Source organism: Colobus angolensis, unplaced genomic scaffold (genome assembly GCF_000951035.1).
Source record: "Colobus angolensis palliatus isolate OR3802 unplaced genomic scaffold, Cang.pa_1.0 Scaffold329, whole genome shotgun sequence".
In the NCBI taxonomy this organism is placed as follows: domain Eukaryota; kingdom Metazoa; phylum Chordata; class Mammalia; order Primates; family Cercopithecidae; genus Colobus; species Colobus angolensis.
In genome coordinates this window covers 1,225,674-1,241,500 of record NW_012116588.1, presented here as the reverse complement: position 1 = coordinate 1,241,500, position 15,827 = coordinate 1,225,674, and the positions used below count along the sequence as shown (strand labels likewise).

The 15,827-nt window shown below is 42.7% G+C and overlaps 1 protein-coding gene across 1 annotated transcript in view; it reads right to left on the bottom strand.

The window, feature by feature from the left end:
- Positions 1-4,683: 4,683 nt before the first annotated feature.
- HEATR6 (HEAT repeat containing 6) overlaps positions 4,684-15,827 on the bottom strand; it is a 36,947-nt gene continuing 25,803 nt past the window's right edge. Inside the window, 6 exon segments of the mRNA XM_011951895.1 lie at positions 4,684-5,631; positions 7,570-7,774; positions 8,866-8,962; positions 9,815-9,939; positions 11,092-11,214; positions 12,356-12,490. Coding sequence (XP_011807285.1) covers positions 5,060-5,631; positions 7,570-7,774; positions 8,866-8,962; positions 9,815-9,939; positions 11,092-11,214; positions 12,356-12,490 — 1,257 coding nt within the window. The 3' untranslated portion in view covers positions 4,684-5,059.

Sequence of the window (15,827 nt, the reverse complement as noted above, 5' to 3'; positions counted from 1 at the left end):
AATGGCTACAAAATATACCATTATAAAGAACAGAATGATCTAAGAGTTATAAAGGCATTTTAATAATGCATCTGAATCTTTTGCAGTATTTGGCAACTTAAAAAGGAGTCAATAAATGCTACTTATTCCCATTATAATTAAACAGAAGTTAGACCCCATCTTTTGGGCACCAGTGATTCATTTGGAATGAATGGCTTTAATTCAACCAAAAAAACATATTTAGTCTTATTATTACCTGGTATACTGTTGGCAGTGGTGAACAGACACATCTGCATGGTGAGAAAGAGATTGTGTGTGTGTGCGTGTGTGTGTGTTTGACAGAGACAGAGACAGAGAGCGAGAGAGAGATTATTATTTTAATAAAAAGCTGTTTGGGAGTATACTGCTCTATGAGTTTTGTAACCCCACCCCAATCAGGATTCCGAACAGTTTGATCATCCCCACAAAACTGCTTCATGCTTCCCTGTCGTGGCATGCTTGCCTCACCCCAATCCCTGGCCACCAACTGATTTGTTTTTTGTCCCTGTAGCTTTGCCTTTTCCATAATGTCATGTATCCATAAATATGTAACCTTTTGAGAGTGGCTTCTTTAACTTACCAACATTTCCTTCCTTCCACTTGTTTTGGATTTACTTTGCCCTTTTTTTCTTTAGTTTATGAAGGCTGAGGTTTAGATTGTTGATTTGAGCCTTCCTTCTTTTCTAAAATAAGCATCGAATGCTATACATTTCCATCTAAGCTCTTCTTTAGCTGCATCTACACATTTGGATGTATTGTGTTTTCGTTTTTGTTCAGTTTAAAGTATTTTCTAATATTCTCATTTCCTTTGAGACTATCTCCTTTGATCCATGGATTACTTAGAAGTATATTATTTAATCTCCAAGTATTTAGAGATTTTTGTCAGTTATCTACCTCTGGTTTAATTCTGTTATGGTCAGAGACCTTGCTTTGTATTATTTCAGTTCTTTTAAATTTATTAAGATTTGTTTTATGGGCTTGGAGCAGTGGCTCATGCTTGTAATCACAGCACTTTTGGGAGGCCAGGGCAGGTGGATCATTTGAGGTCAGGAGTTCGAGACCAGCCTGGGCAACATGGCGAAATCCCATCTCTACCAAAAATACAAAAATTACCCAGGTGTGGTGGCACAAGCATGTGGTCCCAGCTACTTGGGAGGCTGAGGTGGGAGGACCATTTGAGCCCGAGAAGTTGGGCTGCAGTGAGCTGAGATTGCATTAATGCACTCTAGCCTGGGCAGCAGAGCAAGACCCTGTCTAAAAAGGAAAAACAAATTTGTTTTACAATCCAGAATGTGATCTATTTGTTCTAGGGATTACTGAGAAAGGCAGGTTGGGGTCTCCAACTATAATTGCTGAATTGCCATTTCTCTTTTCAGCTCTGTCAGGTTTTCCCTCATGGATTTTGAAGCTCTGTTGTTAGGTGAATAGATGCTTAGGCTTGTTAATGTTTTCTTTGAAAATTGACCCTGTTGTCATTGTGTAATGTCCCTCTCTATCCTTGGCAAATTTCCTTGCTCTGAAGTCTGTTTTGTCTGATGGTGTGTAACTACTCCAGATTTCTTTTGATTGGTATTTGTGTATCTTTCTTTTTTGTCCTTTCATTTTTAATCTATACTATTTACGTAAAATGAGCTTCTTAGACACATAGTTGAGTGTTGGGTTTTTTGTTCGTTCGTTTTTTATGTTCAACAATCTGTCTTTTTATTAGCATATTTCAACTTTTAAAATTTAATATAATCGTTGGTATGTTTGGATTTATGTTCACTATTTTATTGTTTGTTTTCTATTTGTTTTCTATTTTCCCCTGTGTTTTTCATTCTTGTTTTGACTTTTCCTGCCTTCCTTTGGATTATTTGAATTTTTTTGAATTCCATTTTAATTCACTGATTTTTTTAATCATATCTTTTTGTGTAAGTTGAAAATGTAGTTGCTTTAGGGATTACAAAAACACGTAGGTTTTTATAGTCTATTTAGGATTATATATTTAGTGCTTCACGTGAAATGTAGAAACAGGCTTGACCAACATGGAGAAATCCCATCTCTACTAAAAATACAAAATTAGCTGGGCGTGGTGGCACGCGCCTGTAATCCCAGCTACTCGGGAGGCTGAGGTGGGAAGATCCCTTGAGTACCAAGAGTGTCTTCAGGAAATTGAGGTTCTCTCTGTTTTCTGCATGTCAAGTAATTATGGATGGTATCCTGAACATTTGAATTTTGTGTTATGAGACTCTGGGCCATGTTGGAAGCCTATGTTTTTGCTTTAGCAGACAATCATCCTGGTTAGGTTCGGTTCACAAGTTCCTACCTGCCTCCTGCGGGTTGTGGTTCAATGTCAATAAAGCTTCAGAGCCTTTTTCTGCGCTGTTGAGATCCGCCCCGTGTGTGCGCCACCCAGTGGCTGGTACAAGACTGGGCAGTGATTTGTCCCACGGTTCAGTTCTCAAAGCCTTTGGTCAGATCCACACATGTAAAGCCAGGGCGTGAACCCAGAAGTTCATATACAACTTCAGGGTATTACCTTCTTGCCTTCCCTCCTTTTTGGAATCTCAACACTTTCCATTCTCAGGGAGTCCCTCTTTTGGGTCCTCTGGCTAGAAAGTCAGGGTTTTAACTGTACTGCTCTGTCCTAGTTTCTGTGACTGTCTGCCTCACGGCCAAGCATGGAAGGATGTGTAGAGAAAAAAAAGCCATGGGCATGGCTCCCTTGCTGTTGGGACCATTCTTCCCCTGGCAGAGAGACGAGTTTCCTTCCCTTGAAGTTCTAGGCACCTGCCTGGCTGCCACTGCTGCAGTGAGATTGCCTAGGGGCTGGTGTGGGGAGAACAGAGACAGCAAACACGGGATTTCGCTATATTGCCTGGGTTGGTCTGGAATTCCTAGGGTTCAAGTGATCCTCCCGCCTTGGCCTATTGGGATTACAGATATGAGCCATAGCACCCTACCTCAGAAGAGGTGCTTTTCTTGAGTTCTGGAAGGGGGTAGGGATTAATGTGGTTTTTTTTCCACTGGTCACAGAAAAGTTTCAAAGAGTAAGATAAGCAATGTCTCAATGCTGTAGTCTAGTGGACAAGGGCCCTAGCCATCTGTCCCCGGACACCTCTTCCTCCCAACTTACAAGGGCCCTAGCCATCTGTCCCTGGACACCTCTTCCTCCCAACTTTTAAGTGTCAAAAGATAATTTAGAATCTGGTATTCTGCATTAGAAATCTGCATCAGTGGGGCTGTCTGCTGATTTCCATCAGCTTCAGTTGTCTTTATTGTCTGTGGCTTCCTTTCCCCACAGCAGCTCTATGGAGGCGCGTGCCCAGGAATGTGAGGAGCGTCTCTCCTCGGGTGTGCGTCCACTCACAGCGCTGCAGAGAAGACAATCAGCGCACTGTTGGGACACAGCAGGTACCACTGCCCTCTGAAATTTCTAGAGGTGCTATGCCTTGGTTCTTTTTCTGCACATGAACATGAACATCCACATCGGGATCTGGAAACCTTTACAGAAGCTAAAGTTTTAAAAAGGAAATGAATGGGATTTTATTCAAGATAAGGAAAGGACAAGAGTGAATCATCAAATGAAACCATGAGGCCACTTCGCAAATATTTTATCAAGAAACTCACCTGAGAAAACTCAAAGCACCACAGTAATAAGCTACAGATGCCATATTTTTCCTTTTTTGAAAAGCCAAGAAGCTACTACTACTACTAAGAATGTATTCAAGAGAAGGAAGTTCCAAGATTCGTCACAGGGTCAAGTGGGCTCAGCTTAGTTTCCTGGGCCCTCTATAACACTTTATGTTCAGAATCGTCTCCAAAGAAAAGCAGTTTAAAGGACCATTCATTATGGGTGCCTTTGCTGTGCTTGCAGTCTGAAGTCTGTGGACACTGATACTCTATCAATGGAAAATTGAGCGTTTAGTGAACTCGAATACCCTGTTCCCCAGTCACTGCCCAGAGAGCAGTTTCTGAGCTGCCAACATGTCAGAATCAGGAAAAGTGTAGCTAAAAGGCAAAGGAGAAAAACAGAAGACACATGCCTTTACACGTGTATGTTAAGCTAAATAACCATGATTAAATATCACCAAAACCCAGTTTTTGTATCTTCTTAATTGTCCCACATCAAGGTAAGTATGGGCTTTAATTGGTTCTTATATATCCCTAAATTCCTAATTGAAATCAATTCCAATAAATCGTCGGTGCTCAATAGGGAAATGCAAAATTTAACTATACATATTCAGTAGAAATTACTTTCATAACTTTTGGGGCATTATCAAAATATAATTGGAAACCCCTCTTTGTAACCAACTAGATTAATCAAATCATCTTTTCTTAAAGGCACAAATTAAAAGATGGCAAAACAACTATAAATTTCGTGTGTGGGATCACATTCTCCTAAAGGGCATCAGGAAAGTTAGGCAGAAGTAGATGTTGTGGCCTAGGTTAGAGGGCCCTGCTTGCTGGGAGGTAACTCTGATTATTGGATTGTGGGGAGGTGCGACAGGGAAGGTGGTCGGGGGAGCATGGGCACTCCAGAAGCTCAGAGCGGCAGCTCCTCATCAGCTGTGAGGAACTGTCAGTCTCCTTGCATCCTGGACAGCTGTGCCAGTACAAACCGGCTGCACTGCAGCTCTGCTTGCAGCTTGCCAGAAATACAACTTGGTAACAACAGGAGATTGTGGACACATAATTCTTCTTTAGTTTATTACAAAACTACAGATACAATATATAAAATTCTAATTCCTAAATCCTTCTACTTTTTTTTTCTGAGACTAAATGCCCTCAAAGCTCTGTCTGCTTAGCCCATATTACAACCTGACTCCTTGGTTCCTGAATGCATAGGTCAGACGTTCCAACAACCCTGACCATGGCCAGTGCCATGGAGCCACTCCAAAGGTGGTTGAGCCCTCTGTGAAAATTTAAATTGCTGCTAAGTCATTCTAAATAAATAGTGAATGGATTATTTCTGCTCCTAGGATGAAATCCCACAGACCTTATGCTCAAGCTCAGGTCTTCCTACTGCTCCCTTCGATACCTACAAAGTATGGTGGGATCCTCACTGATTCGTTAACCCTGGGAGTGCCCCTTGTGATCCAGATGAGTCAAAACAAATGGCCAGGATCTCTTCTAAAAAGCCCATGATGGCCCTTCTGGCTGTGTCTCCAGCTGGTGCCTGGATGCTGCCCATGTGCTTAAGGGCCATTCTGACCATCTGGTCTGTTTCCTGTGGGCTATGAGGTGCTCCAGTGTCATCTCCCTCTGCTCCAGATTTTAAAAACTGTAGGATATAGGACTGGACCATATTCCCATTCAGTTCAAGGATTTCTTTGATACAAGGGAGGTCTGAGGCACTGGCCAAGCTCAAGAGGTGAATCAGTGCCTGGCAGATTTGGGTCCGTAGGCTGGCACAGTACTTGAATTCCAAAAAGTCTATGGTGTCTTCGCTCTTCTGTAAGGCGGTGACCAATGCATTCCAGATCCGAGCATACTGTTCAACAGACCCATACTGCTCTCTCTTCCCCGGGACGGAAAGGGCAGCGGCAGATCTGATGCGCACTTTGAAGTTCTTGCATGATGTCACAACCGATGTCAGGGCACTGTAGGCCTGGGAGGTCCATGGGGCTGTCCCTAGAAAGAATCCATAGTCACTAAAACAAATGCAGGCTTAGAACTAGGTGGGGTGAGAGGGAGAGGGGCGGAAGGAAGCATAAACACTAGTGCCCAAAACACTCATTTTATGTGTTCACTTCATTCTCACAATCATCCTGTAAGACAACGGTGGTGACTGACTGTAGGATCCTAGGTAAGTGGCCAGGTGCCAATCCCCAAACCTCCCTCTTTCCCTACCTCAGTCCGTGACATGCTTAGAGCCTCTGCTACCCGATATAGGGCCTTTGGTGACTCAGAAAAAGGCTTCTTCTCTGGGAGGATTCTGTCCCATGGGGTATGGCTTCGTGGGCAGAGCATGAACTGAATTGCAACCCCACCTGTCCTCTCAGTTGGGCACTTCTGAGCTGTGTGCAAAGCACACACTGCATGTGGCAGTCCTGTTCATGCTAGCAAAAAGAATTATTTCCTCACCTTCAACAGCATCCAGACACTGTTCTGGCCATAGCAAGTCATGCATTTTATTCCAAAGAAAAGGAAAACTTACAGTTTCAAGAATAAGATGCCCAGATTTCTATTCTTTCTCCATACCTATAGGCCCTAGGAAATCAGCCTGCTTTCCTCCTTACCAGAGCTACTGCTATCCACTCCATTTTGGGGTGTCCTTACTCCTCAAGATGGGTGACAGAGTAGAATGCAGCTTCTCTTAACTCTCCCAGCCCTTCCCGGCTTCTCTGTTGCCTCCGAAGACAGGCAAGCAGGCCCTTTCCATTTGGTGGATGCCACTGCCATGGACAGTGGGCCACTGCTAGACCTACAAGACACTCACAATCTGACCCGTCAGAGTTCTTTATCAGTTTCTGGCTCCCTTTTCTTATGTGGCTCTTGATAGCTCTGCTCCTGGATGCTTTCTAGTTCTCAAACTTCCTGCCTCTTTGGAGCTTCCCTTTCCCTCCAAGTCATGCGGGTCAACTTCTCTCTCTAGTAGGCTGAGGGCAAGGGCCATACAGGAAGCCAGGTAGGAGCCAACCACCACTGAGGTGCCCTCGTTTCAAGGACTTCTTGGCTCTCCAGAAGGCAGACATCCACCTCAATGAGCTCCAACGCCAAAGGTCACCCTTAGGTGACTTCTCAGTGGAAGAAGCCAGAAGGCTACTTCTCCACCTGCTCCCAGCTGACTGGTCGGCCTGGACGCTCTGGGCAATAAAGGGGAGCAGAGCCAGACTTCCCTCACTTGATGCATGAGCTCCTCTCCAGGAACACATCCTTAGGTCTCAAATCTTCTGAGAGAGAGAGATGCAATAAAGCGAACACTGGCATTCAAAGTGAGCGAGGTTTGGAGGCTGCAATCCATACACCTAAGCAGCTGCTGGTCCTGAATGACGTATCAAGGTGCATGGCATGCCACTACTTAGAGACAGATGCCCTCCTTACATTTATTAATGGCATCTACTTCTGTACACAGCTCACAGGGGATTTCCAGTTTATATCCCCTCTCATTCCAGTTTTGTTTCCTTCCCTTTTTCTTGACCACTAAAACAATATATGCTTATTGTAGACAACTGAGAAAATGAAAACAGAAAAAATCCTACTCAACCAGAGGCAATCACTGTTAATAATTGGTCCAACTTCCTTTCGGTCTTCTTTCTACCCATCGATTGAGGTCATTCTGTAGAAATGATTTAATACCTGCTTTCATTTGTTTAACATCAGAAGTATTTTTCCAGATTATAAAATTCTTGTAAGTAATTTTAAAAGGCAACAAAATATCCCATTATATATCCCATTGTATAGGTAATGATGTATTTCAATGTTCTCCTAAACTTGTTTTCAGTATGTCTCCATTTTTTCCTCATACTGTGATAAATCACATGTGACAAACATCTTTAACAACAATGTAGATTGGTGTGTATTGTCCCAAGAGGCTTTCCACCAGGGAGTGAAGGGAAACTTTCTTACCTAATGGAAGGGCAGGATTTTTAAATACATTTCCCATTGCATAACAAGCATTCCATCGGACTTTCATGGCAGCTTCTGTTAGAACAGTAGAAATTAGGGCCTGGATAGACTCCTCAATTATTTCTGCAAATGTGGGTTTTTCTATATGAGAGGGTTGCAGAAAATGAAGCAAATTTCCAAGGGCCCGGACTGCATTGCTCTTTACCTAGAAAAAAATGTAAACGCTTTAGAAATCTGTTTTGCCAAAGAGATGTTTTCAAAAGTCTAATTTCAGCTTTAAAAAAACCCAGGAGGTCCTCGTTCTTAAAGCAAGTCCTTGGAACTCACAAGGTCTGCTCTGGTTAACATCCTGAGCCATCAGAACGGTGAAGTTCTACAAAACTCCTCTCTCTGATTATTTATTTATTTTATTTAGTGCTAGACAGGACCTCAGAGAGGTCCATCTTCCTTGTTTTACTGAGACGGAGTATAAGGACCGGGGACAACAGGACAAGGCTGGTTGATAGCAAGATGGCGAGGAGAAGCTAGGTTCCATAATTCCAGTCCAATACTTTTCTACTAGACTAGAGTCTCAACCTCTGCAGCCCACCAGAATCATTTGGGAAGGTTTTTCCTTTTGTTTTAAAACCAATTTGCAGGCCCTAACCTCAGAATTTCTGATTGAATTACTCTGAGGCAGGGCTTCCTGGGTGATTACCAGACTTTCAGAAGTAGTATTAAAGTGAGCACATGGTGTGGGTCAGGTATTGTGCTAGGTGCTTTAACATAAGGCATCTTCATATCCGGTGAGGTATATAACTTCCATGTTAACAGGTGAGGAGCTGACCTTCAGAGAAGTTACATAATATACCAAAGTCACCCAGCTACTAAAGGGCAAGCCAGGGCTTGAATCAATGTATGTCTGACCTAAAGCCCAGACCTGTGCTTTTTAAACTTATTAGTTTAACAGGTAATATTCAAAGCCAAGAGCTACTCATTTTTCTGACTTGCCAATTCTACTTAAATTTTTTTTGGAGGGGGAAATAAAAAAAAGTTAATTTTAAAAGGAACCTGAATATGTCATGTAGTATTACAATGGGCACTGGTATTTCTCAGGAGGCAGGAGACAGTAAAGAAACCATACATGTGTGGAATGGGCCGTTTATACCCTGAGCAAGCACACCCTCAGTCTCCTTTGAACAGGAGTACATTTGGTGGGATAGTCTGAGGAGCATCAAGCCACACTAAACTACCACACTGCAGCTACAATACATTAAGTATCGGTTTGGGAGATACTGGGTTTTGTTGTGAGTCTACCTTGTCTTTATCCTTGGATGCTTCTATAGCTGATCGTAACATTTTCAAGAGCAAGAGACCAGAGAACTCTTCCTGGAAACTTGGGTCTGGCGTTTCCCTGTTCCACCAAAGCAGGCAACACATGTTAAAAGGTAAATACACTTAAATATATACATATAGAAATATATTCACTTAGTATAAGCATAAAAGTTTAGGAAAACAGTTTAACAGATCTGCTTGGATTGTATCAAGAAACTTACAGTATATATATTTTGACCCAATAGTTCCCCACCTAGGAATGTCTCCAAAAAAAAGTCTCAAAATGCAGATTTCATGCACAAAAATATTCACTGAATATAAAAGACTACAAGCCTAAAGCCTAAAACAAATGCTCAGTAATAGAAAAATGGTTAATCATCACACAGTGATAATTATGTAATCATAAATAAGGATTTCCAACAAGGCAATAATAAAAGAGAATGCTTACACATGTTACATGTCGCTTATATGGTGAAGTGACAAAAAGCAGGACACTTGCACATGAATAACCAGCTACCTCTGGGGAGGGGAACTAAGGTGTCAGGGTAGAAGACAGGCTGCACACTGAATGCTGTTTTGTACTGTTTGGCTTTTTTTTAGCCTGTGAACATACCACTTTAAGAAATTTTTTAAAATGCATTTTAAAAGTACAGTAACCATTACTAAGGTTTTGCTTTTATGTTTTCTATAATGTGGACATATTACTTATATCGGTATACAGTATTTTTAATACATATATGTCTTAATATATTCCTAATATATATTAAGAACAGCTTATTTTATTTTCTGAAAGAATATCAAAAAAAACCAAAGCAGGAAGCGGGATAATAAGCGGGAACTACTGCTGATTCTTTCATGGTAGGGATCGAGGACATTCTCTTGGGCCCTCAGTCTCAGAAGTCAGCTGGGGAAAGCAAGGTGAGTCACCTACATGTTGACAATCAGAGTGTCTGTCAGGTTGCCCAGGGACCAGGCTGCTTTGGCTCGAACATTCAGAGACTTGTCTTCAAGTGACATCAATATTGCATTTGCTGTGTCTGCAACAAATATGACATCCTATAAGACAAAACAAAACACTGCCATTACTTTAGCAGGTCAAGTTGCTACCTTTGAAATTCTCAAACTTATTTTCAGATAAAGCTATAAGCCTTCACACAAATTTCTACTTGGAAATAAAAATACATCTACTCAATCAATTTACTGTTCTTCTTCTATTTTACAATTTGGACACTCAAAACAATCCTGGGGAAGCTCCTATGATTTTGGTATGTGCCATGGACACCCGAGAAGCCTGTGGATTTTGCCCTTATGAACATCGAATATATAACCTAGCCTGGGACAGTTATCTATGAACTCTGTGCTTGGTTGATTTCCATCTCAGGAAATAATGTTCTGAAAAAGAAATGCATTTATTTCCAATACACACCCTATGTACTACACACCTCTCAGTGAGATAAATGTCACAAGTAAGAGTGAAAGAGGACATTATGTCCTTTTGAGTAAAAACTATGTCAGCTTTCTAAATGATGACTACCACCTGGTAATGTCCCATTTCATTTTTATTATATCATTCATTAATTTAAGCATTTATTGGGTGCCTAAGGTCCCAGGCAGTGTGCTAAGCAATTAAAAATTAAAAATTAAAAATAAATACCATATACCTTTATGGTAATGCCTTAGTTCATTTATATATGATATATATATGGTAATGCCTGTAGTTACATATATATACAACTATATTTATGTATAACTATATATAGAGAGAGTGTGTATCTGTGTGTGTATGTGTGTGTGTGTGTGTCTGGCTCTGCCACCCAGGCTGGAGTGCAGTGGTGTGATCTCTGCTCACTACAGTCTTCACCTCCCAGGCTCAAGTGAGCCTCCCATCTCAGCCTCCCAAGTAGCTGGGACTACAGGCGCATACCACCATGCCTGGCTAATTTTTTTATTTTTTGTAGACACGGGGTTTCGCCAAGTTGCCCAGGCTGGTCTCAAACTCCTAAACTCAAGCAATCCACCTGCCTCGGCCTCCCAAAGTGCTGGGATTACAGGCATGAGCCACCATGCCTGGCCCATGACAATTAAGGAAATCAGATTACAAAGCAATTTAGTTTCCTTTACTGTCCAATGCAGGAGCTCTATATCCACAAAATAGGGGTGTCATGGAGAATAAAGGGGCACAGAAGAGCTAAATAGGCTCACTCTGACCTGTCTGAGACAGGGAAAAAGCACATAGACTCCCAGGGCCCTTGAGGTTGCAGCTTTCACTAAGCGATTCTTGCTGTCATTCAGTCCGAGCAGCACTGTGATGCACAGGATCTGCCTGTCATTCTGCAATGAGAAGGTTAACAAGGGAAAAATGAGAATGAAATAACTACGAGCCAAAGGCTTCCATAAAAGATGTGAAATAGCTGTGCCTGAGACCATATTCAGGATTTGAATACCACTGCGACCTTGAGGCTACCCTGGTAAACAGCAGGTTCAATTCAGATTCCATGATTACCTGAGCACCCACTTTGTGCAAGACACACACAGCATCTCATCACATTTAACCTTTATTAAAGTTGCCTTCTTTATAGAAGCTCATTTGTGTAAATAAGAATGGATGCAAATGTCACTGAGGACTAAAGAAAAACAGCAGTCTGCATACCGCTATTCTGAATAGCAGTATTCTGAATGTTTATGCTCCCTCATAATTCCTATGTTGAAATCTTCACTCCCAGGGTGATGGTATCAGGAGGTGGGGTTTTGGGGAGGAGATCAGGTCATGGGAACAGAGCCCTCATGAAAGAGATGAGTGCCCTTATGACTGAGGCCCCAGAGAGCTGCCTTGCCCCTTCCATCACATGAGAACATGGCTCACATGGTGCCATCTGTGAGCCAGAGAGTGAGCCCTCCTTGAGGCACCAAATCTGTCTGTCAGTGACTTGATCTTAATTCCAGCCTCCAGAACTATGAGAAATACATTTCTGTTGTTTAGAAGACACCCAATTTATGGTATTTTATGACAGCAGCTCAAACAGACTAAGACAAATACTATATGTGTTGGACAACGAATCTGTGTTTTCACATACTTTGTTATTTTTCACATGACTGCCATCTTATTGATGATAATATCAAGTTTTAGAGAGGTTAAGCGTCAAAGAGCTAGCAAGTCAAAGAGCTGGGCTTTAACTCAGGCCTTTTAAAGTTTGGATACGAAATCTTCCTGAAATCTCTCTGCTTTCCAAGCTCTGCTACCCTTGCCTCTACCACCTACATTCTAACGCAAGGGGGAAACAGCTTTCCTGATATATTAAGGCTTCAAGTTTTCCTATTTGCTGTTCCCCAGTGCCCTCATCCCCAACTCAAGTAGAATTAGCACCTTTTCATCAGAGATGATGCTGAATACTGGTTCAAAATGCAAAAGCATCAAATTCTAGCTCTGGTGCTCCAGCCATGATTTAAGGGTGAGAAAACACCCTTACATTACCGGCAGACTGCTGAAGGCCTCTGGCAAGATGGAAGACAGGGCATCACAGGCGCTCGCCTGGAGTGTTGGGTGCTCCGAATTCTGCAGGGCTCTGGGTAAAGGACCATTCAGCATCATAGTCCAGAACATCACCACCTGGAACAGAGGCAAAGGAAAAGCTGCAGCCCAAGACATAACAGGAGAACCAACTCGGAGCTAAGCCTACCAGAAATGGCCTTAGTAGTCAAACATTTTTCCTTAACGTAGCAGCTTTCTGTAAATGTTTTCATGGGCTCTTCTTCCAGTGATGGAAAGGACTTTAGAAAACAATTGCAGTGTTTAAGCCTTCCTTTCAACTCCTATTGATTAGGAGACTGTGGTCTGATAAAGTTACGCAACAACAGTGATAATAATCAAGAGGAGGCTGAAGACGGTGATGACAGTAACAGCGACAGCTAATGTTCTTCAGAGAGCTCATCCCATGCAAGCCATCGCTCTAAGTATTTTACACGTATCAACTCATTTTATTCCTTGGCACAAATAAATGGGGTCTGTAGCATTATCCCTGCTTTTTCACAGAAGGAAACTGAGGCACAAAGAGACAATACAACTGCTAATCAGCAGCAGGGGTGAACTAGAATCCACATCACTTGACACTTGGCTAGGGCTTTTTCAACTACTTTGCAGAGTCTGTGTGATAATAAAATGTAATACTCTGTGTAAGGTTTCTAGCGCCGGGTCTGATACACAGTGGACACTCTTAAACTGGGCAGTAGGTTCTGTTTTCAGCACTTTGAAGAACTATCTCACTTCACAGCCTCTAAAGTAGCCATGTGAACAGTTTCCTTTCCATGCTTTATACATATCCTGTGATTTCATGTTCATTTGCGAATCTCTGTGGTTTTGGTATGTTTTGTTTCTGTCCCATGGACCTAGTCCAGGGTTTTGCTGTGTATTTCACACACCAGTTCTGTCTTTCTCCTACTTCAGCTCCTAGAAACCCAGTCTGGGCCCTCCCTACCCACTCCAGAAGAATGTGGACGAAAAGTGGTTGCCAGTCTCCAGGATGGCACACAATTACACTCACCTACTAATATTTACACCCTTGTGTAGTCCCCTCCCATACTGAACAGGCTGACCTGTGTAACCAATAGGATGTTGTGGAAATGACGGCACGAAACCTCCAAAGCTGGCTCATAAAAAGCACCACAGCTGTCTTGCTTTCTTTCCCTTGGATCACCTGCTGTGAAGGAAACTGCCTGCCACGTCAAGAGGATACTCAAGCAGCCCTCTGGAGACGTCCTCACGGGGAGGAAATGAGTTGAGGTTCTGCCAGCAGCCAACACTAATTTGCTAGGTCTATGGGTGAGCCACCCTGGAAGAAGATCCTCCAACCCCATCAAGTCTTGCAACCCATCAGTTGACTGCAACCCTGGGAGCATCTTGATCCCAACCTCATGTGAGAACTAAGCCAGAATCACTCAGTCAAGCCTCTCCTAATTCCTGACCCACAGAAACTGTGAGGAAATAAACGTACATTGCTTTAAGCTGCTAAATGTTTAATTTATTACTCACTAATAGACAAGCAATATAGAAAACATGTCTTTTTTTTCCCCACAGATGAATAATACCTGAGTGTGAACAGTTAAGAGGCTTGCCTAAAGTCATTTACCTAGCAAAGGGAAAAGTTTGAATTCAAACCTAGTTCTGTCTGATAACAAAGCTCAACTCACCTCCCTGCATATGTTATATGGAAGCTTTAGTGGCAGTCTAAGGCAGGGACTAGGGTTAGAATCTTTAACTCTTTGCAAGGATGGCAGAAATTGTGAAGGGAAAACAAGAAAAGAATAGGCAGAATGTGGAGGGCAGAGGGAGCAAAGACCACCAGCACTGAGCACTGAGCTGATTTTGCTTTAGCACTAAGTAGAAGCCTTTTCTGGTGTGATCACATGCCCTTCATCCATCTTTGGAACTGGCACAGTGTGGGGGTAGCAGAAACAACCTGAAATCACAGAAATTTAATAGAATCATGGTGGGGCTGGTGGGGGGCGGGGAGGACGCGGGTACCAGAATTACCTCCTATGTGTTAGCACCTTTACATGTCATTCGATTTTTCAACAGCCTTGTGACTGAGGGGTTATGGTTTATTATTCCTTTTTACAACTAGGAAACCATGCCTATGACCACATATCCATTAAGTGGCTGATATGGTTTGGACGTGTGTCCCCTCCAAATCTCATGTTGACCTGTGACCTCCAATGTTGGAGGTGGGCTTAGAGGAAGGTTTTTGGGTGATGTGGGCAGATCTCTACTGAATGGCCTGGTGCTATCCTTGTGGTAATGAGTTCTTACTCTGATATTCAAACGAGAGCTAATTGTTTCAAAGAGCCTGGCATCTCTCTCTTGCCTCCTCTCTCGCCATGTGACATGCCTGCTCCCCTTTTGCCTTCCACTGTGACTGGAAGCTTCTGGAGGCCTCACCAGAAGTAGATGCTGGCGCCATGCTTCTTGTATAGCCTGCAGAACTGTGAGCCAGACAAACCTCTCTGAAAAATAAATTGTCCAGTCTAAGGTATTTCTTTACACAGCAGAAAAGAGACTAATACAGAAAATTGCTACCAAGGAATGGGGTGTTGGTATAAAGATGCCTAAAAATGTGGAAGCAACTTTTGGAACTTGGTACTGGGCAGAGGTTGAAAGAGTTTGGAAGGCTCAGAAGATAGGAAGACAAAGGAAAGTTTAGAACTTCTCAGAGAGTGATTAAATGGTTGTAACCAAAGCGCCGATAGAAATATGGAGAGTGAAAGCCAGGCTGAGGAGGCCTCAGATAGAAACAAAAAAGCTTGGAGAACGGGAGGAAAGGTCACCTTTGTTACACCTTAGCAAACAACTTGGCTGCATTATGCCCATGTCCTAGGGATTTGCATAAGGTTGAAATTAAGAGTAATGACTTAGGGTATCTGGTGAAAGAAATTCTAAGCATCATTCAACAGGTGATGTGGCAGCTTCTCACAACCTATAGTCGGATGTAGGAGCAAAGGAATGACTTCGAGTTGGAACTTACCATTAAAAGGTTAGCAGAGCATAAAAATGTGGAAAATTTGCACTCTGGCCCTGTACTGGAGAAGGAATCCAAGCTGGGAGCAACTGCTTGCTAGACAGATTAGCATGACTAAAAGGGAGCCAGGTGCTAATAGTCAAGACTATGGGAGAACAGCCTTGAGGGCATTTTAGAAATCTTTGAGGCAACCCCTATCATCACACACCCAGAGGTCTCGGAGGAAAGTGGTTTTGGGGGCCAGGCCCAGGGCCCCACTGCTCTGCACAGCCTTGAGACACTGCTCCCAGCATCCCCAGCCTTGGCTCAAAGGGCCCCAGATACTGCTTGGTTTTCTGCTTAGTGGGTACAAGCTGTAAGCCTTAGCGGTTTCCATGTGGTGTTAAGCCTGCAGATGCACAGAATGCAAATGTGAAGAAGGCTTGGGAGCTTCTA